The sequence below is a fragment of the Myxine glutinosa genome, chromosome 5 (genome assembly GCF_964187855.1).
Source record: "Myxine glutinosa chromosome 5, kmMyxGlut1.1, whole genome shotgun sequence".
In the NCBI taxonomy this organism is placed as follows: Eukaryota; Metazoa; Chordata; class Myxini; order Myxiniformes; family Myxinidae; genus Myxine; species Myxine glutinosa.
In genome coordinates, this window is record NC_136265.1 from 145,650,338 (window position 1) to 145,676,123 (window position 25,786).

A 25,786-nucleotide genomic window follows, 5' to 3' on the forward strand; every position below is an offset into this window, starting at 1 on the left:
TCCGGCCTTGCTCCCCCAGCTCTCCATGTGCTCTGTCCCCCAAATATTCCTACAGGTCGCACAAGATCTGCCAGCATCCCTCTTATGGTTAAACTACCAAAATCAAGACTCTCTATTCACCTTCACTCTTTCATTCCTCTTTTCTCCCACCTCTGGAACAAACTCCCCCACTCCCTTCAATCCCACTCCTCCCTCCAGGTCTTTAAAACAGCTGTTCACCACCATCTCTTATCTTCCCCCATCCAAAACCTTGATCTTTTTTACCCCCGCTAATTCACCCCAGATACACTTTTTTGAAATACCAACTTCTTTCCTGGAAGTCCTTGCAGTGTCCATATGTTTTGTATCTCTCCCACCTCCCCCCAAGCCTTCTCCCTCCCACAGTTCTCTCGATGTCCCTGCTCTCAAATGTTGTGTGTGTGTCCTTTGCCCTCTCTCCCCATCTTGTCTACCGCTCCCCTTATTTTGTGTTTTATGTGTTGGTTTGTGTCGGTTTGACTTTTTGTGTGATTAATGTTAGCTCTTTCACGAGCCTCGATCTTGTATACAAAAAAAGAAAAGAAAGTGGTTTCAGAGAAAAATGCAAATACAGTACCTATTTTGGGGTTCATCTCCCTCATAGATCACCTCAGACCCCGATTTTTTTTAAATGCCAGGGACAAGCTTTGGTACACCACCGGTGATTAAGGTTGTGGTCAGGTTTCATCGGAATTGCCTGTGTGGTATCTGAGAAAAAAAGCAAATACCTATTTTGGGGGGAAAACTCCCCCCCCCCCCCCCCCCATAGACCACCAAAGGGGCAGACTTTTTTTAGTGCCGTGAACAAACTTTCGTACTTCACGGGTGGTGAAAGTTGTGGTCAAGTTTCATCAGAATTGCATGTGTAGTTTCTGAGAAAAAAGCAAATAGCTGTTTTGGGGGTCAAACCTGGATCCACTATGACCCCCGGTAGACCCCCTTAGGCCCTAATTTTTTTAAATGCCGTGAACAAACTTTAATCACAACACAACAAATATCATTCGTGCCAAATTTAGTCGCAATCCCATGAGCGGTTTCGGAGAGAAAGTTTCAAGTGTTTACGGACTGACTGACGACGCACCATCGCGTAAACTCCCCTGAGCTTCGTTCTCGGTGAGGTAAAAAAAAGATTGATGAGCGATCATGTGCTCATCCAATGAACTGACTAAGGATATAAAACTGGTGCGCATGAGGCACGTGGGCTGATATTTCCGGGACACGCCATGTTGCTACTCCTAGTACACGGAGACTTTCTCTGGGATCACACACATCCTCCAAAGCGTCGCATATTATGTGTCCGGACCTAATAAATACAAGTAATCGAAAATATTAAATAAACACAATATTTAAGTGTGATCCTTCCCTTATTTGACGTTAAATAATGACAATACAGTTTTTCTGGCCTTTTTTCTCTTTTGTTTTCAAATTGATATAAGCGGTGTATTTGTGAAAGCGCTGGTAGCTATGTTTCTAGCGAGTATAGCATCGTATATAGAGTATACGTCAAATAAGTATATGTTTAAATATATTTCACGGAGTTTATACATCATTTACAAAAATAAACAAATATAAATACATACCAGATTGACTGAATCGTCGATAGCGCGTGCGATGTATTTTCAATATGTAAATATAAAATGAAAATGCAATGAAAACATGACGTAATCATCAAAACTTTCTTCCATATCATATAATCATCGAAAATTGCGCTATATAAAATAAATGCATTATTATTATTATTAAAGAAAAGTTTTTCGTGTGACGTCATCAAATGGTGACTCTGCCAGAGAGACACGTGGTGTGAAGTGAACCGATGATCTTACCCATAAGGTTGTCTGTGTTGGGAGCTTGGTCAGCGCTGCGTCGTGTTACTGTGCGGGGACTTATGCTTTCGGCGGGTGCCCGGAAACAGTCGGACCCCAAGAAGATACCCAGGCATGTGAAGATCAGGCAAAAGGCCACGCCGATCGGCGGCCCGACATTCGTGCACCTCCAGGTGTTGGCGGCGGGAGGCAGAGATGCAGGGGCGGCCACCGTGCACCTCGCTTCGGAGTTCAGCAGGTGCTTGCTCCTGATACTTCTGATAATACAAAACAGTTCGTGTTTAACTTTAATACGACGATCATAACCGGCCTTCCCAAAACTTATATCTTCATATAGGCCCTATTAATTTAAACTGTTCATGAAACGATGCAGACATGTTTATACACAGTACTGTATAGCCATAGGGTGTGTGTGTGTGTGTGTGTGTGTGTGTGTGTGTGTGTGTGTGTGTGTGTGTGTGTGTGTGTGTGTGTGTGTGTGTGTGTGTGTGTGTGTGTGTGTGTGTGTGTGTGTGTATATATATATATATAGTGTGTGTGTGTGTATGTGTATATATAGTGTGTGTATATAGTGTGTGTATATAGTGTGTGTATATATGTGTATAGAGTGTATATAGTGTGTGTGTATATAGTGTGTGTGTATATAGTGTGTGTGTGTGTGTATATAGTGTGTGTGTGTATATAGTGTGTGTGTGTATATAGTGTGTGTGTGTATATAGTGTGTGTGTGTGTATATAGTGTGTGTGTGTGTATATAGTGTGTGTGTGTGTATATAGTGTGTGTGTATATAGTGTGTGTGTATATAGTGTGTGTGTATATAGTGTGTGTGTGTGTGTGTGTGTGTGTGTGTATATATATATATAATGTTACTGATAGACTCCTAAACGGAGAGGCTCACATGCTTGATATTTGGCATAGACATGGCCATTGAGCCTGGGAAGAACATGGCCGACCCTAAAAAAAAATTTCATAATATTTTTTTACCATATTTTTACCTCAGCGCATTTCAGCGAGGAATATTCTGCACGGAATCTGACGCGATGGCAGAGCAGCGCGCTGATTCGCTCAGAGCGATCACGTGATGTTCCTTGCCGCCATAAACTCACAGTTACGCGTTCGCACGTAATTCAGAGCGAAAAGCGATTGCGTTTTTTCACATTTCAGCGAGGAACATTGCCATTCACACCACATAGGTTTTTCTTTCTTTCATCTTTAGATCCATATTTTTTTTACACGGAATCTGAGCCGATGGCAGAGCAGCGCGCTGATTCGCTCAGAGCGATCACGTGATGTTCCTTGCCGCCATAACTCACAGCAAGTAGCATAGATTTTAGCATTTAGCATGATTTAGCATAGATCGTAGCATGTTTCACATAGATGTTTTTTCAGCGAGGAATATTATACATGGAATCTGAGCCGGTGGCAGAGCAGCGCGCTGATTCGCTCAGAGCGATCACGTGATGTTCCATCCCCGCCGCCAGACCATTGAACATAAAACACAGTTTGTGTGTGTGTAATGTAATGTTACCTCCCCTCCCCCCTCCGTCCTCCCCTCCCCCCTCCATCCTCCCCTTCCCCCCCCTTCCCCTTCCCCCTCCCTTCCCCCTCCCTTCCCCCTCCACCCTACCCCTCCCCTTTCCCCCTCCCCTTTCCCCCTCCCCTTCCCCCTTCCCCTCCCCCTTCCCCCCTTCCCCTCCCCCGTCCCCACTTACCCTCCCCCTCCCCCTCCCGCACCTCCCGCTCTCCTCCCCCTCCCTCTCCTCCCCCTCCCTCTCCTCCCCCTCCTCTCCCCCTTCCTCCCCTCCCCCTCCCTCCCCTTCCCCTCCCCCCTCTTCCTCCTCCTCCCTCCCCGTCCTCCTCCCCTTCCCCCACCTCCCCCCTCCCCCTCTCCCTCCCCTCCCCCTCCCCCCTCTCCCTCCCCCTCCCCACCCCTCTCCCCCCTCCATCCTCCCCTCCCCCCTCCATCCTCCCCTTCCCCCCCCTGCCCCTTCCTCCTCCACCCTACCCCTCCCTTCCCCCTAACCCTCCCCCTTCCCCCTCCCCCGCCCGGCAATGCCGGGTACTTCTGTTAGTATAGATATATATATATATATAGGGAAAGGTGACCCTCTGGAGTGTGGCTCGAACCGAGCGATAAAGTTATTGGAGCATGGAATGAAGGTATTGGAGAGGAGGATAAGGAAGAAGGTGAAGATCGACGAAATGCAGTTTGGATTTATGCCAGGAAGAGGAATGACAGACGCGCTCTTTATTGTGAGGCAGTTGCAGGAGAAGTACATGGAGAAGAGGAAGAAGTTGTTTCTTGGGTTTCTTGATCTGGAGAAAGCATTCGATAGGGTTCCACGCGAAGTATTGACATGGGCATTGAGGAAGCTAGGAGTGGAGGAATGGTTGATCAGAGTAGTGATGGCAATGTACAAAAGAGCGCGCACGGCTGTAAGGATGAAGGACGGGAACAGTGGTGAGTTTGAGGTGAAGGTGGGAGTGCATCAGGGGTCGGTACTAAGTCCACTACTATTTGTAGCTGTGATGGAGGTGCTGGCTCAGAACGTAAAGGAGGGTTTACCGTGGGAGTTGTTGTATGCAGATGATCTGGTGTTGATTGCGGAAAGTATGGATGGACTGAAGGAAAAAATGAACAAGTGGAAGGAATGTATGGAGACAAAAGGTCTGAAGGTGAATATAGGAAAGATGATGGTGATGGCAAGTGGTAAAGCATGTGGTGAGGTGGAAAGAACTGGCAAGTGGCCATGTGCTGTGTGCAGGAATGGTGTCAGAGTGAACTCCATTCAATGTACAATGTGTGCTGAGTGGGTTCATCAAAAATGTAGTGGTCTGAGAGGGTCATTAACCAGTGTGGCAGCTACATTCAAATGTAAGGTGTGCACAGAGGGAGCTGCAGATGGAGGAAATGTTGAGTTGGATCTTGGAGACGGCGTGAAGCTGGAAGGTGTGAAAACATTTTGCTACCTCTGAGACCTGCTGAATGGAGAAGGTGGATCAGACTCGGCAACGGTTGCAAGAGTGAGATGTGCATGAAGAAGTTTCGGGAACTGAGTGGCATGCTGATGAGGAGGGGAGTGTCGTTGAAGCTGAAGGGGAAGGTGTATGCTGCATGTGTGAGAAGTGTTATGATTTATGGGAGCGAGACATGGGTAATGAACGTAGAGCAGCAAAGAAGGCTGGAAAGGGTGGAAATGCGAATGGTTCGGTGGATGTGCGGAGTATCGTTGAGAGAGAGGAAGACAAATGATGAATTGCGAATGATGATGGGAATAGAGCCTGTGATTGATGCTGTAAAGAGGAACAGGTTGAGATGGTTTGGTCATGTGTTGAGGAAGGATGAAAGTGACTGGTTGAGAAGTGTGATGGAAATGAACGTAGAAGGAAGTAGAGGATGGGGAAGACCGAGAAAGACTTGGCTAAAGATGGCGGAAGAAGAAATGTGGCAAGGGGGTTAACAAGGAGAGATGCAGAAAATAGGGCAAAATGGAGAAGATTGTCATGGGGACCGCAAGGCTAACCCCCGCTCTCGCAGGGAAAATGGCCTTAAAATGCATGTTGTTGTTGTTGTTTGTATGTACAGACTTGGGATTTAATATGGAATATTTTTTTTGTGGGGGTGAACTTACTTTTCAAGATGACTTAGAACCAAAAGTTCATTGGAATTATGTTGAAATTATTCTAGATTTTGTTAATGTGACCTTTAAAAGAAACAAAAACCACATTTGACATTTCGAAGCAAATAAATTGATCCTTGAAAGTGATGTAAACTGATATCGAACTCAATTCACGGACAGTACTGTGTTAAACTTCTGTGCGTTTTCCAGAAGTATCTCTTCATTTTGCACATTAGCCAAAAATGTTTTTAACAAAAACAAAAGTTAAATTACGACTGGGATTACGGACAGTAAAATTACAGTTCAGTACTTCGTTTAACCCCCACGAGCATTCAGGAGAGCACGTACACATTGAGGCATGCTGTTCACGAGATTTGCCAAGGTTTGGGCAGGAATCGCTTGCCATGCAGTTACAATAGCTTGCTGCAATTCACGCACAGAGGCAGGCTGCTGGTCCAAGTTGTTGATTTGACGTGTTAATTCTGCCCACAAGTTCTCTATCGGATTCATATCCGGGGACATGGCAGGCCACTCCATATGCTCTTCACCACGGTCCGCAAGAAAGTGTTGGATCATGCGAGCACGATGAGGCCGTGTATTGTCATCTTGGAAGACAAAGTTTCCTCGAAAGGCTGCACGAACAAACGGAAGCAATGTTTCTTCCAGAATGGCCCTGTGCTTGAACTGGTTCAGGTTTCGATTCAGAACAACCAGGTCAGTTTTGCCCCCTGCATGAAAAGCAGCCCAAACGATCACCCCACCACCTCCAGCTTGGACTCTTGGCACTATACACTCTTCGTTGTAGGCTTCATGCACTTGTCTGCGAACTCGGACGCGGCCATCTTGACGATAGACCAGAAATCTAGACTCGTCACTGAAGATCACGTGATTCCAGTGTCCTGGCTGCCATTGACGGTGCTCTCTGGCCCACTGCAATCGGCGCTGGCGGTGTTGTCTGGTCAGACGTGGCTTTCTCAGGGGACGCCTGACACGATAGCCTGCTTGAACCAGTCGTTGGTCGACTCGCCTTCTGGATACAGGCACATTTGTCCGTTGCTGCCACTCAGCCCTAAGCCGATTAGCTGACTTGGTGCGGCCATTGTGGACTAACCGGTGCAGCTGGCGATCATCCCTCCTTGTGGTTCTGCGGGGACGTCCTGGCCTCGGTATTGGAGTAGGGACACCCCTCTGAGCATTTCGTTTCAGGATCTTTGACACCTGACCTTGAGTGATGCCATACTGCCAAGCAATAGCACACTGTTTCATGCTGGAATTTCGTAAATCCACCACTAAATGACAAACAGCATTGCCGAGTTGACGGACTGAGTACATGTTGACGGTTGACGAGTTGACGGGTTGATTGCCGAGTTCCAGGGGAAGCGGCAATAACTTTTGTAGACGTGCAGCAGTTGTTTTCCACTAATGCAGAACGCAACAACCCTTATATACCCGATTGTGAAGCCAATCGTCAAATGTACCTGTCCGTACATTTTGTCACGCCACCTGTGATATAATCCTGTTATTGACTTCTTGCTGCGACAGACAATCAGTGAGTTGGTTCTTTCAACAAAGAAATCACCGAAGCGTCAAAGAAACTCACCAGATTGATATACCGAGTTCAGAAAGTAAACCCAAGTCAAGGAAAAAAAATTATTCCATATTAAATGCCAAGTCTGTACACACACACACACACACACACACACACACACACACACACACACACACACACACACACACACACACACACACACACACACACACACACACACACACACACACACACACACACACACACACACACGCACACACACACACACACACACACACACACACGTTGTTGGCCGCTATCGCCACACGTGGGTCAGTTTCAAGAGTCTGTTTCTTGTGGTCTGTTGGGGAAGTTTTTGACCCAAATCATTCACAAACTGAACAAGAAAGAGCAATCAGAGATTGCAGACCCTCACCAGGACGTGTTTTCGTGGTTTTTAAGGCTTTTGTGTTGAAACAAATATGGCGGCCGAACTACGTGACCGATGACGTCATTTTTTCTTCTTCACCAATTTATCCCTAGATGACGCTCAAAACATTGCTTAAAAAATTCATCTTGATCGGAACAAGTTTTGTACTTGTCAAATTAGACGTCAAAATGGAGGCACATATGACATCATCATCAACATATTTTATTCCCCCATGGAGAGTTCTTTACAATGAGCCATGTTTCGATTTTTTCTATGCAGTGCTTTCGGAGATATAGAGTTGCAGTCTTTCGGTTTTTCCAAGATGGCGCCCGTAACACGTGACTTATGACGTCATTATTTAAAAATTCTACAGGAGGAGGTGAAATTCTATGGTGAAAATTTCCTGTCAATCAGACCAACGGTTGCAGAGAAAATTATATTTATTCTGTGCGGGCAAGCAGACAGACAGACAAACTGACAGACAAACAGACTCAAATGTAATACCCTCTCCTCTGGCGAGGGTAACTAGAACAGCACTCAGTAGAGCGCTAACCTCCACCAGGCTAAACGGCTTACGTTTTGTATCCCACTGATAGTTTTCAGGTCTGGATCCAGACATGAACCAAAAGCTAATCGGCTTCTTCTTGTCACCTACCCAACTCATTCACTAAGTTTTGTCAAGTCATTCACAATTTTTTTGAAATATCATCATGCTATACAGTGCGTATCAAAAAAAAGGTTATTTGAATTCAAGGGGCTAATATGCAAAGGTTATTTATTTTGACAATTTACATGTGGTTTACTAATTAAGAGGCGATCCTCAGCTTTCCATTGATACCTTCCATGTATCATTGCTGTCACACATGACTGAGTACATGTTCATTGAAAATGACAAGTTCAAATCGCATTTTTACAAGTTTGGCTAATCGATGCAAGTCAGGATAATTGGTGCAAAATGAACGTCAGATGTGAACTTTTCTCAGGAATGATTGGCCTTTATGCACCCACACCTTCAACATGTCCACCTCCCCTTTCAACACAAAGCTCACAGCGGCGGAGCATGCCCTGAACTGCTCGTCTCACACTAGCCGGGTCATTGCGCAAAGCATCCACTTCATGTCGAATACGGCCCTGCAATTCGTCAAGATTACGGGGAGGAGTTACGAACACCTTGTTCTTTAAATATCCCCAAAGGAAATAATCACATGGTGTGAGGTCAGGTGATCTTGGCGGCCATTCCACTGCATGGTTGAGGGCGATGACTCGGTCTCCAAAGAGTTCCCCCAGTCGATCTCGGACAGCGATAAGACGATGTGCTGGGGCACCGTCTTGGGCCCACCAGAGATAACTGAAGACACCACGAACCTGTCGTTCAAAGTTCTTCTCCAGCTGCGGTAAAACTTTATCATTGATCATCTGCAGATACCTGTTACCATTGACATTCCTTTGAAAGAAAAATGGTCCGATCACCTGACCACTTCCACAAAGTCCCAACCAAACAGTCCACTTTTGTCGATTCATGTTGGTGTCAAAATTAAATTCTGGGGGTTGTCCTGTCGGTGCATATTCAAGAACATTATGGGTATTGACCTTGCCATCCATGGCGAAAGCAGCTTCGTCGCCGATAACGAGATACCGCAGGAAATTGACATCTGCTTCGCAATGTGCTATCAACCATCCGGCAAGCACCAGCCTCCTGGCAAAATCCCCTGGCGTAAGTTGATGCCGGATTTTTTATTTATAATTTTTTTTATTTTTTGGTATACTGAATCGAGGCTCGTGAAAGAGCTAACATTTACTTCACAAACAAATCGACCAGACAAACAAAATACACAAAAAGAGGGAGCGGAAGACAAGATGGGGAGAAAAGGGGAAGCACACAAACACAACATCCGAGAGCAGGGAGATGTGTGGAAGGGAGAGGGCCCGGGGGGAGGAGGCATGGGAAGGGGGGGGGGGGAGGGAGAAGTATAAAGCACAAGGACACCAAGGACTTCCAGGACAGAAGTTGGTATTTCAAAAAGTGGAATTGGGGTGAAATTAGCGGGGGTAGAAAAGATCAAGGTTTTGGATGGGGGAAGATAAGAGATGGTGGTGAACAGCTGTTTTAAAGACTTGGAGGGTGGAGTGGGATTGAAGAGAGTGAGGGAGTTTGTTCCAGAGGCGGGAGAAAAGAGGAATGAAGGAGTGAAGGTGAGCAGAGAGTCTTGATTTTGGCAGTTTAACCAAAAGAGGGTTGCAGGCAGATCTTGTGCGACCTGTAGGAATATTTGCGGGACAGAGCCCAGAGAGAGCTGGGGGGGAAAGGTCAGAGAGGAGTCGGTAGAAGATGGAAAGACCACCAACCTGCCTGCGGTGAGTGAGTGAGAGGCCCTTGGAGTTAGCTTCATCGCGGGAGATTCCAATGATTCTGAATGCTTTGGTTTCAACAGCGCGAAGGCGAGCTAGGTGTGAGGCAGGAGCACCAGCCCAGAGGGGAGAGCAGTATTCCATTGAGCTGTGGATGAAAGCCTTGTATGTGGTGAGGAGCTCAGGTGTGCCAAGGAAGGACTTCGCACGACGGAGGATGCCCAGTCGGCGACTGGCTTTGGAGGCCAGATTTGAAATGTGGTTTTTCCAGGAAAGATCATGGCAGATAGTGAGACCCAAAAGCTTGAGTGACAGAACTTCTTGGAGAGGATTATTCAGAAAGTGGATGGGAGGGTTGTCCAGTCGGTCTTTTCGGAGAGACATCGTAAGAGTGTGAGATTTGTCAGGATTGAAAGACATGTTCCACTTGTTTGCCCAGTCTGTGATTTTGTCAAGGTCTGCAGAGAGTGAGGAGGCTGCAGACTGCCGATCTGAGGGATGAAGAATGGAGCGACAGAGAGTAGAGTCGTCAGCAAAGAGATAGAGAGGATTTTCAAGAGAGTCATGTGAATCCGATATGGATGTTGGTGGAGGTCCAGTCTTGTGATTCGGTTGAATGTTGCCAAAGGCAATCCCGTCCCATTTCGTCTTGCGCTGGTATCCCTAGGATGCTCCAAAACTTGCTGCCTTCCTGCTGCAAGGTTCATTTCCGATCGCCCAGTGCCCCTCCTACCAGAATTCCCCTTGTTGCGGTTGAGGCTAGTGCCATGCTCTTGGTATTTTCTAACATTCACCCAGATGGTTTTGGCTGCTGGAGGCTCCCGTTCTGGGAAACGTTCCCTGAACGCCTCACGAGTTCATTGCAAACTTCCAGTTTGGTGAAAGGTTGTAACCATGAAGGTCCGCTGTTCAGTCGTAAGTTGAACCATCTTTTCAATGACTCTGACTGTCTCTAAACCCATACACTGTAGGCCCATCTTAAATACCCATCTTAAACAAAGGATGACACAACCGACGATTACCAGACCAGCTTAACAATTTTACATAATCAACTTGGCAGTCGACAAGTAATGTGTCAATTTCAAACTGTCTTGCACTGATTAGCCAAACTTGTAAAAATGCGATTTGAACTTGTCATTTTCAATGAACATGTACTCGGTTATGTGTGACAGCAATGATGCATGAAAGGCATCAATGTAAAGCTGAGGATCTCCTCATAATTGGTAAACCACATGTAAATTGTCAAACTAAATAACCTTTGCATATTAACCCCTTGAATTCGGATTACCTTTTTTTTGATACGCACTCTATATCATTTATTGGTCCGAACACTCAATGGAGAAGAATCACTTAAAAAACACTTCTCTTATTTGGATCCGGATTCGGATCTTTACCGAAATCGAATCAATTCTTCCTTGTCACACACCCATCCTCTTCACCAAGTTTCATCCGAATCCATCCACAAATTTTTAAATATTGTACAATATATCGTTTTTGCCCTGTCTCTCAATGGTGAAGAATCACTTAAAAAAAAATTCACATCCTGATTTTCATCAAAATCTAATAATTTCGTTTATCACACACCCAAACCTGTCCAGAAAATTTCGTCCAAATCCGTCCACACCTTTTTGAGATATCATGTTCACAGACAGACCAACAGAATGGGGTGAAAACATAACCTCCATCCACCTTCTGTGGCAGAGGTAATGATTTGTGTCCAGGAGGTGCCCGAATGGGGCATGTGCCCTTTATGAAAATTAATACAGAAGATTTTCATTCAGATATAAAAAAAAAGAAACTGCCTTTGGAGGCCATTTTTTCCTGCAGAGCGGGGGTTTTTTTTTTGGTTTTTTTTGTATACTGAATCGAGGCTCGTGAAAGAGCTAACATTTACTTCACAAACAAATCAACCAGACAAACAAAACACACAAAAAGCGGGAGCGGAAAACAAGATGGGGAGAGAAGGTGAAGCACACAAACACAACATTTGAGAGCAGGGAGATGTGTGGAAGGGAGAGGGCTTGGAGGGAGGAGGCATGGGAAGGGGGGGGGGGGGGGGTGGAGGGAGAAGTTTAAAACACAAGGACACCAATGACTTCCAGGACAGAAGTTGGTATTTCAAAAAAGTGGAATTGGGGTGAAATTAGCAGGGGTAGAAAAGATCAAGGTTTTGGATGGGGGAAGATAAGAGATGGTGGTGAACAGCTGTTTTAAAGACCTGGAGGGTGGAGTGGGATTGAAGAGAGTGAGGGAGTTTGTTCCAGAGGCGGGAGAAAAGAGGAATGAAGGAGTGAAGGTGAGCAGAGAGTCTTGATTTTGGCAGTTTGACCATAAGAGGGTTGCAGGCAGATCTTGTGCGACCTGTAGGAATATTTGCGGGACAGAGCCCAGAGAGAGCTGGGGGGGCAAGGCCAGAGAGGAGTCGGTAGAAGATGGAAAGACCACCAACCTGCCTGCGGTGAGTGAGTGAGAGGCCCTTGGAGTTAGCTTCATCGCGGGAGATTCCAATGATTCTGAATGCTTTGGTTTCAACAGCGTGAAGACGAGCTAGGTGTGAGGCAGGAGCACCAGCCCAGAGTGGAGAGCAGTATTCCATTGAGCTGCGGATGAAAGCCTTGTATGTGGTGAGGAGCTCAGGTGTGCCAAGGAAGGACTTCGCACGACGGAGGATGCCCAGTCGGCGACTGGCTTTGGAGGCCAGATTTGAAATGTGGTTTTCCCAGGAAAGATCATGGCAGATAGTGAGACCCAAAAGCTTGAGTGACAGAACTTCTTGGAGAGGATTATTCAGAAAGTGGATGGGAGGGTTGTCCAGTCGGTCTTTTCGGAGAGACATCGTAAGAGTGTGAGATTTGTCAGGATTGAAAGACATGTTCCACTTGTTTGCCCAGTCTGTGATTTTGTCCAGGTCTGCAGAGAGTGAGGAGGCAGCAGACTGCCGATCTGAGGGATGAAGAATGGAGTGACAGAGAGTAGAGTCATCAGCAAAGAGATACAGAGGATTTTCAAGAGAGTCAGAGAGATCATTGATGAAGACCAGAAAAAGCACAGGGCCTAGAACACTGCCTTGTGGAACTCCAGCCTGAACAGGAAGAGGAGATGAGAGAAACCCATTCAGGGCCACACGTTGACTACGACTAGAGAGGAAGTCCGCCAGCCATGCGTGGAGATTTCCATGGATACCAAAAGAGGAGAGTTTGGTGAGCAGAGCGGGGTGCCAGACCGTATCGAAGGCACGTGATATGTCAAGGGAGACTGCTCTAATTTCCTGTTTGGCATTGAGGACCTCCATCCATTGTTGAGAAAGCAGAAGCAGCATGTCCAGAGTAGAGTGTCCAGGTCTGAAACCAAATTGATGATCAGAGATCAAGCCATTGGAGAAGAGGAAAGATTTCATATCTGAAGCAATGATGGATTCCATGACTTTGCTGATAATTGGGAGAAGGCTGATTGGTCTGTAGTTGCTGGGATCTGTTTTTGCACCTTTTTTGTGCAAAGCGGTGATGTTGGCAGATTTCCAAGCAGATGGAAGATGACCTTGAGCAAAAGAGAGGGTGAAGAGAACAGAGAGAGGGAGTGAAAGAGCGGAAGAACAGGATTTTAGGACCCGTGGGCTGATGCCGTCAGGTCCAGTTGCAGAATCCGAGTCGAGGGTTGACAGAAACTTTTCCACCTTGTCAGGAGGAAAGGACATAGAGTCCAGGAGCAGCTGGGTACGACTGGGTACGGTGGGTACAGAGAGGGATGGGTTTGGGACACAAGATTTACATCCCACACACCTTTGGGGGTTGGCCTTTTTTGGGCACCGTGGTCCCCTTTTGAACCAATGTTTTACAGCCGGTTGCCCTTCCGGAACACACCGAGCAAGCTGCTTGTTAACGGAACACACCATTTGTGAAAAACGTCATATATAACGATCTTCACTCTTTGGGCATTTATCATTACGCCTTTGATGTTGAACTTCGTGGGCTGACAGGATGTCCTAGAGGTACCCACACTCACCTCTAAGCTGTCTAGCCTGGATTTGAATCCCGATCCAGGTATAAACTGTCATCCTGGTGTTTCACAGGCAGGGTAATTCATCAATGTGTGTGACGTCCCTTGGATGGATGTTAAACGGGGGTTCCCGTCTGCCAGCGTGTGTTGGTGATCGTTAAGGATCCCATGGTGTCCTTCGCAAAGAGTGGGCGTGTGTCGCCGACACCATGGCCAAGTTCAAAATTCCTGCCTTAACTAGTTGAATGTCAGGCCTCGCCAGCCGGTTCGTGAGTGACTTGGGCCAAGCTTCCACCGGCCGACCCCACAAGGTGGGATAATAGTGACTGTTTAAGAACAACAACTTTGATGTTGAACTGAACTTCGCGAATGAGACAACGTCGCCATGTTTGCCGCTCGTTCGGTCCATCATGAACGGTGAGAGGAGAAAAAACGAGATTACCCGCTTGGCCTTGTCCTCAAAACCAGAACTCCACACACCGAGTACGCTTACCTTCTCGATCTTTAACAAGATGTTGCCTTTAGTGCTCAACTTCGCGCACAGACAACGCAAACTCAAACGGATCGGTGATTTTGACATCGGCAGCGCTTTCGGCGCCTTCGTTAATTGGTTGTTTGTTTTAATGTTTATTGTCCCCCGTCGCACAGCGTAGCGAAAGGGGGACTATGGCTTTCCCCTCCGTCCGTGTGTCCATGCGTGCGTGTTTGCGGGCGTGCGGGCGGGCATGCGTGCGTGCGTGCGGGCGGGCGTGCGTGCATGCGTAAGCGAAGGACCGCATTTGAATTTGGTGTGTGGGTGCAACCCACGTCAAAATCCAAGATGGCCGCCGCCATGTATGTCTGATGCCATGTATGTCTTAACCTTGTGAGATGAATATCTTGAAAAATAAGCGAAGTACCAACTGCTAATCTGGTGTGTAGGTATATCTAGGCACAAGGAAGAACGCTGTTTAAAATTGGGTCGCCACGTCAAAATCCAAGATGGCCGCCGCCATGTATGTCTGAACCTTGTGAGATGAATATCTTGAAAAATAAGCGAAGTACCAACTTATAATCTGGTGTGTGGCTGTATCTCGGCATAAGGAAGAACGCTGTTTAAAATTGGGTCGCCACGTCAAAATCCAAGATGGCCGCCACCATATATGTCTGAACCCTGTGAACGAAATATCTTGAAAAATAAGCGAAGTACCAACTTCTAATCTCGTGTGTGGGTGTATCTGCGCATAAGGAAGAACGCTGTTTAAAATTGGGTCGCCACGTCAAAATCCAAGATGGCCGCCGCCATGTATGTCTGAACCTTGTGAGCGAAATATCTTGAAAAATAAGCGAAGTACCAACTTCTAATCTGGTGTGTTATGTGGGTGTATCTCGGCATAAGGAAGAACGCTGTTTAAAATTGGGTCGCCACGTCAAAATCCAAGATGGCCGCCGCCATGTATGTCTGAACCTTGTGAGTGAAATATCTTGAAAAATAAGCGAAGTACCAACTTCTAATCTGGTGTGTGGGTGTATCTCGGCATAAGGAAGAACGCTATTGAAAATTGGGTCGCCACGTCAACATCCAAGATGGCCGCCACCATATATATGTCTGAAACTTGTGAGCGAAATATCTCGAAAAATAAGCGAAGTACCAACTGCTAATATGGTGTGTCGGTATATCTAGGCACAAAGAAGAACGCTGTTTAAAATTGGGTCGCCACGTCAAAAGCCAAGATGGCCGCCGCCATGTATGTCTGAACCTTGTGAAATGAATATCTTGAAAAATAAGCGAAGTACCAACTTCTAATTTGGTGTGTGGGTGTATCTCGCCATAAGGAAGAACGCTATTGAAAATTGGGTCGCCACGTCAAAATCCAAGATGGCCGCCACCATATATATGTCTGAACCTTGTGAGCGAAATATCTTGAAAAATAAGCGAAGTACCAACTTCTAATCTGGTGTGTGGGTGTATGTAGGCACAAGCAAGAACGCTGTTTAAAATTGGGTCGCCACGTCAAAATCGAAGATGGCCACTGCCATGTATGTCTGAACCTTGTGAGATGAATATCTTGAAAAATAAGCGAAATACCAACTTCTAATTTGGTGTGTGGGTGTATCTAGGCATAAGGAAGAACGCTATTGTAAATTGGGTCGCCACGTCAAAATTCAAGATGGCCGCCACCATATATATGTCTGAAATTGTGAGTGTAATATCTTGAAAAATAAGCAAAGTACCAACTTCTAATCTGGTGTGTGGGTGTATCTCGGCACAAGGAAGAACGCTATTGAAAATTGGGTCGCCACGTCAAAATCCAAGATGGCCGCCGCCATGTATGTCTGAACCTTGTGAGCGGAATATCTTGAAAAATAAGCGAAGTACCAACTTCTAATCTGGTGTGTGGGTGTATCTCGGCATAAGGAAGAACGCTATTGAAAATTGGGTGGCCACGTCAAAATCCAAGATGGCCGCCTCCATGTATGTCTGAACCTTGTGAGCGAAATATCATATCATAGCATGTTTTCTGCGTCTTCCACTTTGTCAACTCACATCACTTCACCGACGGGGGACCTAGGCGTAACGCTTGTTGTTTAATGATATACCATTTAAATTACATCTTGGAGAATATACTTTGCACATATCAACTGCTTTATTTTATAGAGCTGCATTTAATACAGGTATATCTTTTGCAAGAAACTAAACACACAAACCACTCAAAGCAGCCAATACACCGTCAATATCCGGGTTCCAGGTGCGTTTCACCTCCTGCGCATGCGCAGCACCTATCGTGATAATAAATATGGATTATCATTATCGTGATAGTAAATCTAAAGCACGATTATCGCCCAGCACTAATGTATGGTCATCGGGGCATTATATAACGTGTGTGCGAGGTAATGATTGATATGTCGGCCAATAATGTATTGTGTGAATTCGTCTTCGAGATCTTTCTTCAATGCCTTGATTTATCATCGATTTCATTAGCTACTATGGCTCACCAAGCTTGCATTTAAGCATCAAATGTATTGTGCTGGAATTATATTGCAGGCCTCATGGATCAGGATGGAGTGATATAGAATGCAACTCATAACTGCTGAAAGAAAAAAGGAGAATAAAAATAAAACTTCACAAGCCCTTATTAAAGCTTAAGTGATCCACCGTGTCAGTTCTTGTAGTCAGGTTCACTATGTTTTTTCGTTCAAAATCATGGTAGATTAGCAAACCTATACATTTTTGGAAACGTTATTACATGGAAAATCTGAAAATCAATGTTTACATTTGCCAATTCCGACCAATTCGATTCGACCAATTCGACCAATCGACCAATTCCATTCGACCAATCACTTCGTTCGACCATTCGATCGATTCGATTCGATTCATCGAATTCGATTCGATCGACCATTCGACCAATTCGATTTACCAATCAATTTGACCGACCTTTGCTTGTGTGGAACGGACTGTGAAAACGATGCGGACTATATTGTCGGATACGACACACAGGACAGTGATGACGAACTCTAAATGGCATATTCTGTAATCGTGTATGTTTGATGCCATTGACTGCCTGTGTATATTTTGTCATTGACTGCCTGTGTAGATGTGAAGTTATACTGACTGCATGTGTATATAGGATTTTGCTGACTGCCTGTGTATGTTTGGTGATATGAATTATTGTGACACATTTTGATGTTATTAACTGCCTGTACAAAATGATAACATGTATTTGATTATTCAACTTATCGCGAATATAAAAACAGTATTTTGCAATTCAAAACCTTTGATTCATGTCTTACCATTCCCCATAGCACTAATTTGATACTTTCATTGGATTCCTTGTCCCTGAGAATATAGGTTTAGTATATTTTAAAAGTTTTTAGGGTAATTAGAGGCAGAAATAGAACAAAATATGTATTTTACAGTGGCCATTTTGAAAATCCAAAATGGCCGCCATACAGGTATCTCTCCAAATGTAAACATTGATTTTTAGTTTCCTTATGCTATAACCTTTCCAAAAATGTATAGGTTTGCTAATCTACCATGATTTTGAACGAAATATAATTTATTGACATAGTGAACCTGACTATTGTATTAAAAATAAAATCCTGACTTGATCTCCCTCTCTCAAAAAGGAATCCTCATAGGCCCTTATTAATTCAGTGAAAAAGTAAATTTGCCACATTTGATGATAACATGGATAATTTTCTTACAACTCTAACCCTCTAAGGATTCTAACCCTCCAAATAAACTTCATCTGATCCAAATCAACGACCGCGCAAGTCATGGGATGCAACGATCCCTCCCCGTCACCGTTATTGTAGCGCCGGAGTGATTCGCCATTGACGTTTATTGATTCAGCTGGCAGCGAAGCATTGTGAAAGGTCACTAGTTCTTCAGCAAGTTGACCAGATATTTGCATTATATCTTTGATGTCTTGAAGTTTATTGGTTCACGAGTTATCAAGTGTCCACTATATTCGTCATGTGTGGGCGTCTGTCTGTCTGTGTGTGTGTCTGTATGTGTGTCTGTCCGTCCGCAGCATAACTACCCGATGATATCATCCGATCTTGATGAAACTTGGGTGGGAGGTTGATATCATGATCTAGTTGTGTCCTGCCTAGAGTGGGCGTATTGCGCCCATTGTGGGCGGAGCGACGCCCGAAAAGGATGTCTTTTTAGGGGGTAATTGAGTTCAAGCTACATCTTCTCCAAGGGGTTTGGTGGAATCTGACAGGGGTTTCGATATTTGGTTAGGCTCGACACATGTCATGTGTCTAGCCACACGGAGCTCGTTTTTTCATTTTTGTTTTTTTTCTTTCTTTTTTTTTTCATTTCATTTTTCACCGAATTTTCGGTGTTGTGTAGCTAACTTACCTCATAACTGATTATACATTATTTTCTATCTCATTTCAAGGTCAGTAACCTTCGTTTTGACATTTCCGGGCCTGGCCTGTCCAGGCCTGTTTCGGTTATAGTCCGTCCTTTGTCATTGAATACCGCTCGCTCGTGAACCATCGTCGTCTCCTGACTTGTTCTGATTACGTTTATCTTGAGGTGATTTTATATCAACGAGACTCCAATCATTCCACCGGAATAGTTGAAGATTTCAATTCTTGCAAGACAGAGTTTTCTTTCCACTTCCATCCATGTTTAGCCCATTGAAATGATGGGTGCACGTATCCCTGCGTTGTGTGCAGGCCGGCTTTCTTCCGGCCATCTGACTCTTTATCCACTGCCGCCGCTCGCTGGTATTAACAGGAAATGGTAGGAACACGACACCTCTCATCCACGGATATTTCTTATATTTCTGTGATTCCGATTTGGATCCAGGACCACAACAATTGTGGTTAACCATTTTGAAATTTCCGAGCTTGGTGTTGGCTTAGCGGTTAGGGTGCCGGCTTGGGATCCCAGAATCCTGGGTTTGAATCTTGGTCGGTCGCTGAATTCAACGCCAGGAGAGTTGACTCAGCCTGTCATCCTTCCGAGGTCGGCAAATTGAGTACCAGTTCACTGGTAATTCCCTGTGTGTCGCAAGAGGCGACCAACAGGGTTGATGGCAGGAAGGGCAGTCGGCCGTAAAACATTGCTTCAAAAAGGGGACCACGGTGCTCAAAAAAGGCCAACCCCCGCTTTGCGGGGAAAAATGGCCTCGAAAGGTGGTTCCATTTTGAAATTTCCCTGTTTGACTCTTTCATTTGCATGATTAAAATTGTGTTATTTGAAGAGGGTTTGAGTTAGTTTTCACCCTAGCGATGGGTGGGTGCAAAGGTGAGGGAATGCTTCTTTCCCAAGTCTTTCTGGGAATGGCTGGACAGGCCTGATGTTTCACTGGCTGGAATTTGTAACTTTAGCCTGGGTGTCGTCAATAACTTGCATCCTGTTTGTGAAAGCCACCGTAAGATCTTTACCATTGCGAGTAGGTAGGTCAACCGGCCTAAGCTCCCCCCGATGGAGGACACACACATTGATTAATCCCCCGACATGCAAAACACCAGGATGACAGTTTATAGCTGGACTGAGATTCAAACCCAAGCTAGAAGGCTCAGAGGCGAGTACGCATATAACTAGGCTATCCTGCGATGTGACTCACCAGTGCATCTCAAACCAGACCAGCACTCGGTAGAGCGCATACCTCTGCCAGGCTGAACAGCTTATGTTATGTAGCCCACTGATAGGCCAAATCTGCCAAAACCTAATTATAATTTGCCTGTTCTTGTCACTTATTCAACTCATCCACTAAGTTTTGTCACAACTTTTTATATATATATATTGTGCTATTTATCGTTTTTTGGCCCTCATCTCTCAATGGTGAAGAATGACTTTACATTACATAAAAAATTATCGTATACAGATCTGGATCTTTACCAAAAGTGAATCAATTCGTCCTTGTCACACACACAAACATGTCCACCAAATTTCGTCTGAATCCGTCCATTATTCTTGAGATATCCTGTGCGTAGACAAACAAACAGACAAACGGGTGAAAAGACGACTTCTGTCCACCTCCGGTGGCAGAGGTAACGATGAAGCCGGTGAGGAAGATGCGTGTTAGTTATCGTCATACAATGTCTTAAACTGGGGACCAACCTGTTCTCCGGAAACAAAGGCTGAAATTCCTTGTTTGGGTCAGCCAGTGGATGTGTTATCAACGCGATTTCTCTCAACAGACAAAACAATGTCTTCAGTGTTCTCTCAGGGGCAGCTGAGGTGAAAAGAGGAGTTGTAACAATATAAATTTTGGTGTTGAGCCCTCGTGTGTCGCTTCTATGGATAGACGATCGCCAATGAAAGCAAACGCCAATCCCGCCTTTTCACTCGGAATTGTCCTTGCATTGTGAATTATAAACCACGGTACTCGGGGGATAAAAAAAAAATTGTGCTAAATGCAAGATTATAAAAGCTAAAATAAACAGTTGTGCACTCTGCTTTGGCACGTTTGACCTTGCTGGAATCGTCCTCATGATGCTACACCAAAGCTTGGAACTTAAGGCTGAACGCCATCTCCTGGGGTCAGTGGGTCAAGGCAATGAACGACACCGGCAGGATTGTAATGCAAACCCATTAACATCGTTGCATCCTGGGTTCAATTTTCTGCAGATAACTTTTTAACTGTTTTTCCGCTCTTGTTTTCTGCAGACACCTTTTTAACTGTAGTGAAGGCATCCAGCGTCTGGTGCAAGAATTCAAGTAAGCCATTTGATTTGAATTCTTTGCTTTGGCCTTTCTATTTCTCTTTTGGTGTGAGATGGGTAATTTTGAAGAGCAATCAGTAATGGTATGTTGTTTTGCTGCAGGGTGAAAGCAGTGCGTATGGAGAATATCTTCATCACCCGTATGGATTGGAGCAACATTGGAGGCTTGCCAGGTAGAGGAGAGTTCTTCCATCTGATTGACCCAGCCCTGTTTGAATACTGTATCGAGCGATTGAGGCTTTTTTTTATCAACCGGGGTGGTATATTTATTTTATTTTTACAGGATATACAGCTCGTACTAGAGCTGCCACACACACACACACACACATCTCACACACATAAACATACAGACGAACATACGTGACACAACGCAGTCCAACTGTTAGACTAGACAAATGCAGCCACTGAGCTTGTGGCAAGTGCCGTCACTTCCCAGGGTATACCAGCTACGTCACAACAATGGCATCATCTTTCTTGACCACACTCAGTGGGGCATTTCTTCCTCCTCCCCATGGATGCCAAGCTATGGTTTTCTCCATGCTCTATCCTTCGACATTCTGAGCACCATTTTTAATCTTTGGTATGACTCGGCCAGGGTTTGAACCGCCGACCTCCCAAACTCCGAGCTGATGCTCTTACCATTACACCACTGAGCCTGTCACCATTTGTCCAGTGAGAACACTTTGTGTACCTGCCAGGGTCTTGTGTGACTGATTCTCAGGTCCGCTGCAACTGCCCTATTTGATTTTATATATCGCTTACCAGTGATTATTTTATTATTATTTACTTCTTGATCAAATGAAGACACATTTTAATCCCGTTTCCCAGCTTCCTGAATATTTTTCCTCATCCCAAATGTATTTGTCAAAATGCACTGTGGTGAAACTTCCATGCGGTCCATGAGCTTTTTCTTACGCTTTATACATCGTGTTTAATTCTTCTTTATAAGATTTACAAGCGAGCTAAAGATTATTATACTCCCTCTTATCTGTTTAATCATTGTAAATGTAATGCACACGAACAGTCGGACAGCTCAGCAATTTTCCCATCGCGCACCTCTTCATCGCCCTTCTCCTTTTCTCGGCTCCGGAGCATATTTGCTGTACGCTCCTGTGTTTCATTCCAAAACTTCACTGATACATTGGCAGGGGCTTCAAGTTCCAGGTGTTGTGCATCTGCAATTTGCAGGTGGAAATTTCTCTGTTTTAAAACTGGGGGAGAGAGTTGGGGGGCAGACTTCGGTGTCAGCAATGCTATTTTGGGATCTCTTTCTTAATTTTTTTTTCTTCACTGTTTCTAGGCCAATCGAGGAGAGCCCCCCACCCACCCCCTTTTGCACCTTCATGTGATGCCCACCTACAGGGTTTATTCGTTTTCTGTCTTCTAATTGAGCGTCAAGTGAGGTAGCATGATGTATCATTTTAACGTCTTTGTTATGACTTGACTGTGGTTAGAATTGAACTGCTAACCTACTGGACTCGTCACAACCACCAGCCACTCTGTCTGATTGGGAGTCACCCCGGTGCTCGTACACCCGACAAACGTACATTCGCATACCTGCCTTCTGATGGATGTGCATGACCTGAACCGTGACCTGTGCCCTCGTGTGCTGTGTTTATATCTCTTGCTGTTATTTTTGTATTCCAGGAATGATCCTTACGCTGAATGATACCGGCCTTCCAAGCTGCAGGTTATTTGGACCTCCGGAGTTGGTACGTTTTATTGGTTATTGCCAAGCTTGCACACGTTGAGGAAAAGCAGCATGAATTCCCAAAAATACCTCGTTCCTTTCACTGATGATGACATGATACAATGCTGGGAATTTTAGGACTAAGAAATTATATTGATAGGTTGTATCAAGTTGTTGTGACTTTGAGGAAAACACTCAGATATGGTGATGTCATAATTGCCGTGGTAATTTTGTCTCTTGCACGCCGTGTACCATTTTAACAGAAATCCTTTCTGGATGGCATGAAGACCTTTAGTTCTCCTTTGACTATAAAGATAGGTAAGTACCAGATTTGGTTTTGGTTATCGTATTGTACACAGCTCCTTTCCTATTCCATCTCCAGGTGCTGCATGATGTCATTGCCGGGCACCGAAGGGGGCCCGGAAATGACGCGCACTGAAAGGGAGTACTCTGTTTTCACTCCGGTTGTTTTCTTGTTGAGTCAACATAAGCCAAAAGGTCATCATTGGCCAGATATCTAAAATGCTCAATTTTCATCCAATCGACTTGAAATTTTAAGAGGATTTGCATATCTGGACACTGATTTCAACCACCAAGTATTTTTGAGGTCAACATCTAGGCCAAATTTCTAAAATCCTCAATTTTCATCTGATTAACTTGAAATTTTAAGAGGATTTGCATATCTGGTCACTGAATTCAACCCCTAACTATTTTTGAGGTCAACATAGGCCAACAACTTATTTTAGGGATATTTGCAATTATCGTGCTATGCACGACATATTGCACACTGCTCCTTTCCTATGCCACTCCAGGCATTGCATGACGTCATCGCCGGGCACGGAAGGGGGCCCGGCAATGACACACGCTGAAAGGGAGTACTCGGTTTTCATTCCAGTTTATTGTTACCCTCGCCAGAGGAGAGTGTATTGCATTTGAGTCCGTTTGTTACTTGCCGGAATAGATTCCAGCAAATATGTTGTTTGGTTTGTCTGTCTGTCTGTTTGTCTTTGTGTGAAGTACTACGTCTACATCGTTGCACATAGCATCGCCATACTTTACACACATATTTGCCTTGCCCTGGAATAGATTATGCCCAATTTTGAACTCTCTAGGCCCAAGGTCAAGCTCAAGGTCACCCAAAACGTGAAAATCGTGCGCAGCGTAAATCCAGGGCGAGGCGGAGTGATACAGCAGAAGGATTCGACGGTTTAAATGAAGCCACGGTGAGGCGGATTTTCATTGGGACCTTCATCTTGATTTCGTTACCTCCGCCACCAAAGGTGGATGGAGGTTATGTTTTCACCCCTGTCTGTTTGTCCGTTTGTTACTTGCTGGAAGAGATTCCGGCAAGTATGTTGGTTGGTTGGTTTGTTACTTGCCGGAATAGATTCGCCGGAATAGATTTTGGGTGGTGAGGGGGCTTGAAGCCAGATTTTAATCTTACAGCCGCCATGTTGGTGCTCACAGTCACTGCAATGCGAAGCGAAAGACGCCTCAGAGCTGTCACATTCACAATCGCTATGTCGTATGTACTCCCAATACGTGTTTCCTTCATTGTAAAAACTACCAAGTCAACAGTTAAAAGGATTTTGAGCTGATAGGTGTTATGGCCTTGGCAAGATCGATGGAGACAGCGATCTGTTAGCTTATACACCGCCGAAATAGCTATGTGGAATTCTCTCATGTAGAGATTAAACCCACGTCGTTTGAACTTTGGCAGAGGTCATTATTTACTTTTAATGGATGTTTATATACGAATCAAAAAGAAGATAATTGGTTTTGGGTCGCCCTTTCCGCATATCTCATGGGATTGTGAGTTGGAGAGACGACCGTGATGGTGGGGATTGGATTGGCATTCTCTCAAGCAGGGATTCAACCCATGTCCTTATGTCATATTATTTTGATCCAAAATGGCCGATAAAAGAGAAGTACATTCCGGCAAGTCCTCGGTCTCTGACCGATTTTTCATTTGTTTGTCTGTTTCTTTGTCCGCACAGAATAAATATGATTTTCTCTGCAACCGTTGGTCCGATTGACAGGAAATTTTCACCATAGGTGCAACTCCACCTGTGCAATTTTTAAATTATAATTATGATGTCATAGGTCACGTGGTATGGCCGCCATCTTGGAAAAACCGAAAAAACTTGCACCGCTATATCTCCGACAGCGCTGGATCGAAAAAATTGAGACATGGCTCATTGCAAAGAACTCTCCATGGGGAATAAAATATGTTAATGATGATGTCATATTGTCATAGGTGCCTCCATTATGACGTCATAATTTGACAAGTACAAAACTTCATCCGATCAAGATGAAATTTGTACACCGCTCCTTTCCTATGCCATCTCCAGGTGCTGCCTAACATCATTGCCAGGCACTGCAGGGCCTGGCAATGACACACGCTGAAAGGGAGTACTCAGTTTTCACTCCGGTTGTTTGCTTGTTTTCTTGTTTGTTTGTTTGTTTGTTTGTCGGGGCGATATCTCAGCCATCCTTTGAGCTAGGAAGCTGAAATTTTGGCAAAATAGGGAGCAAGTGATGTGGCTATAAATAAAGCATATTTTTGATTTCTTGATTAATCAATTAATCGATTAATTATTTATTCATTAATAAATTAATTATTTAGGTTTTTTTTATTAATTACTTATTTAATTAATTTTCAAAAAGTTACAGCTTCGGATGAAGCACTGGTGGTTTAGGTATGCTATTAGCCAATTGATTAAGAAAATATTTTTATTGATTTTAATTATGCAATTAATCAATCAATTATTGTACACCTCTCCCTTCCCTGGTCCCTGGTGTTGGGCTAGTGGCTAGGGTGCCGGCTTAGGATCCTAGGATCCTGGGTTCGAATCCCGGTCGATTGCTGAATTAACGCCAGGGGGGTTGACTCAGCCTGTCATCCTTCCGAGGTTGGCTAATTGAGTACCAGTTCACTGGTAATTCCCTGTTTGTCGTTAAAGGCGGCAAAAAGGGTTGGCGTCAGGAAGGGCATCCGGCCGTAAAACATTGCTTCAAAAAGGGGACCGAAAAACAACAACAACCACGGTCCCCGAAAAAGGCCAACCCCCGCTTTGCGGGGGAAAATGGCCTCTAAAGGTGTTTTTTTCTTTTCTTTTTTTCTCCCTTCCAATACAGTCTCTATGAGCTACACGGCGGTAT

General features: G+C 44.9%; 1 protein-coding gene across 1 annotated transcript in view; it reads left to right on the forward strand.

Moving 5' to 3' along the window:
• The first annotated feature begins 1,756 nt into the window (after positions 1 to 1,756).
• The window catches only part of ELAC2 (elaC ribonuclease Z 2), a 124,322-nt gene continuing 100,292 nt past the window's right edge, over positions 1,757 to 25,786 (forward strand). Inside the window, exons 1-5 of the mRNA XM_068116034.2 lie at positions 1,757 to 2,079; positions 20,879 to 20,929; positions 21,037 to 21,107; positions 22,582 to 22,646; positions 22,888 to 22,942. Of these exons, the coding sequence (XP_067972135.2) occupies positions 1,832 to 2,079; positions 20,879 to 20,929; positions 21,037 to 21,107; positions 22,582 to 22,646; positions 22,888 to 22,942 (490 nt within the window). The 5' untranslated portion in view covers positions 1,757 to 1,831. The remainder of the gene's footprint in view (positions 2,080 to 20,878; positions 20,930 to 21,036; positions 21,108 to 22,581; positions 22,647 to 22,887; positions 22,943 to 25,786) is intronic.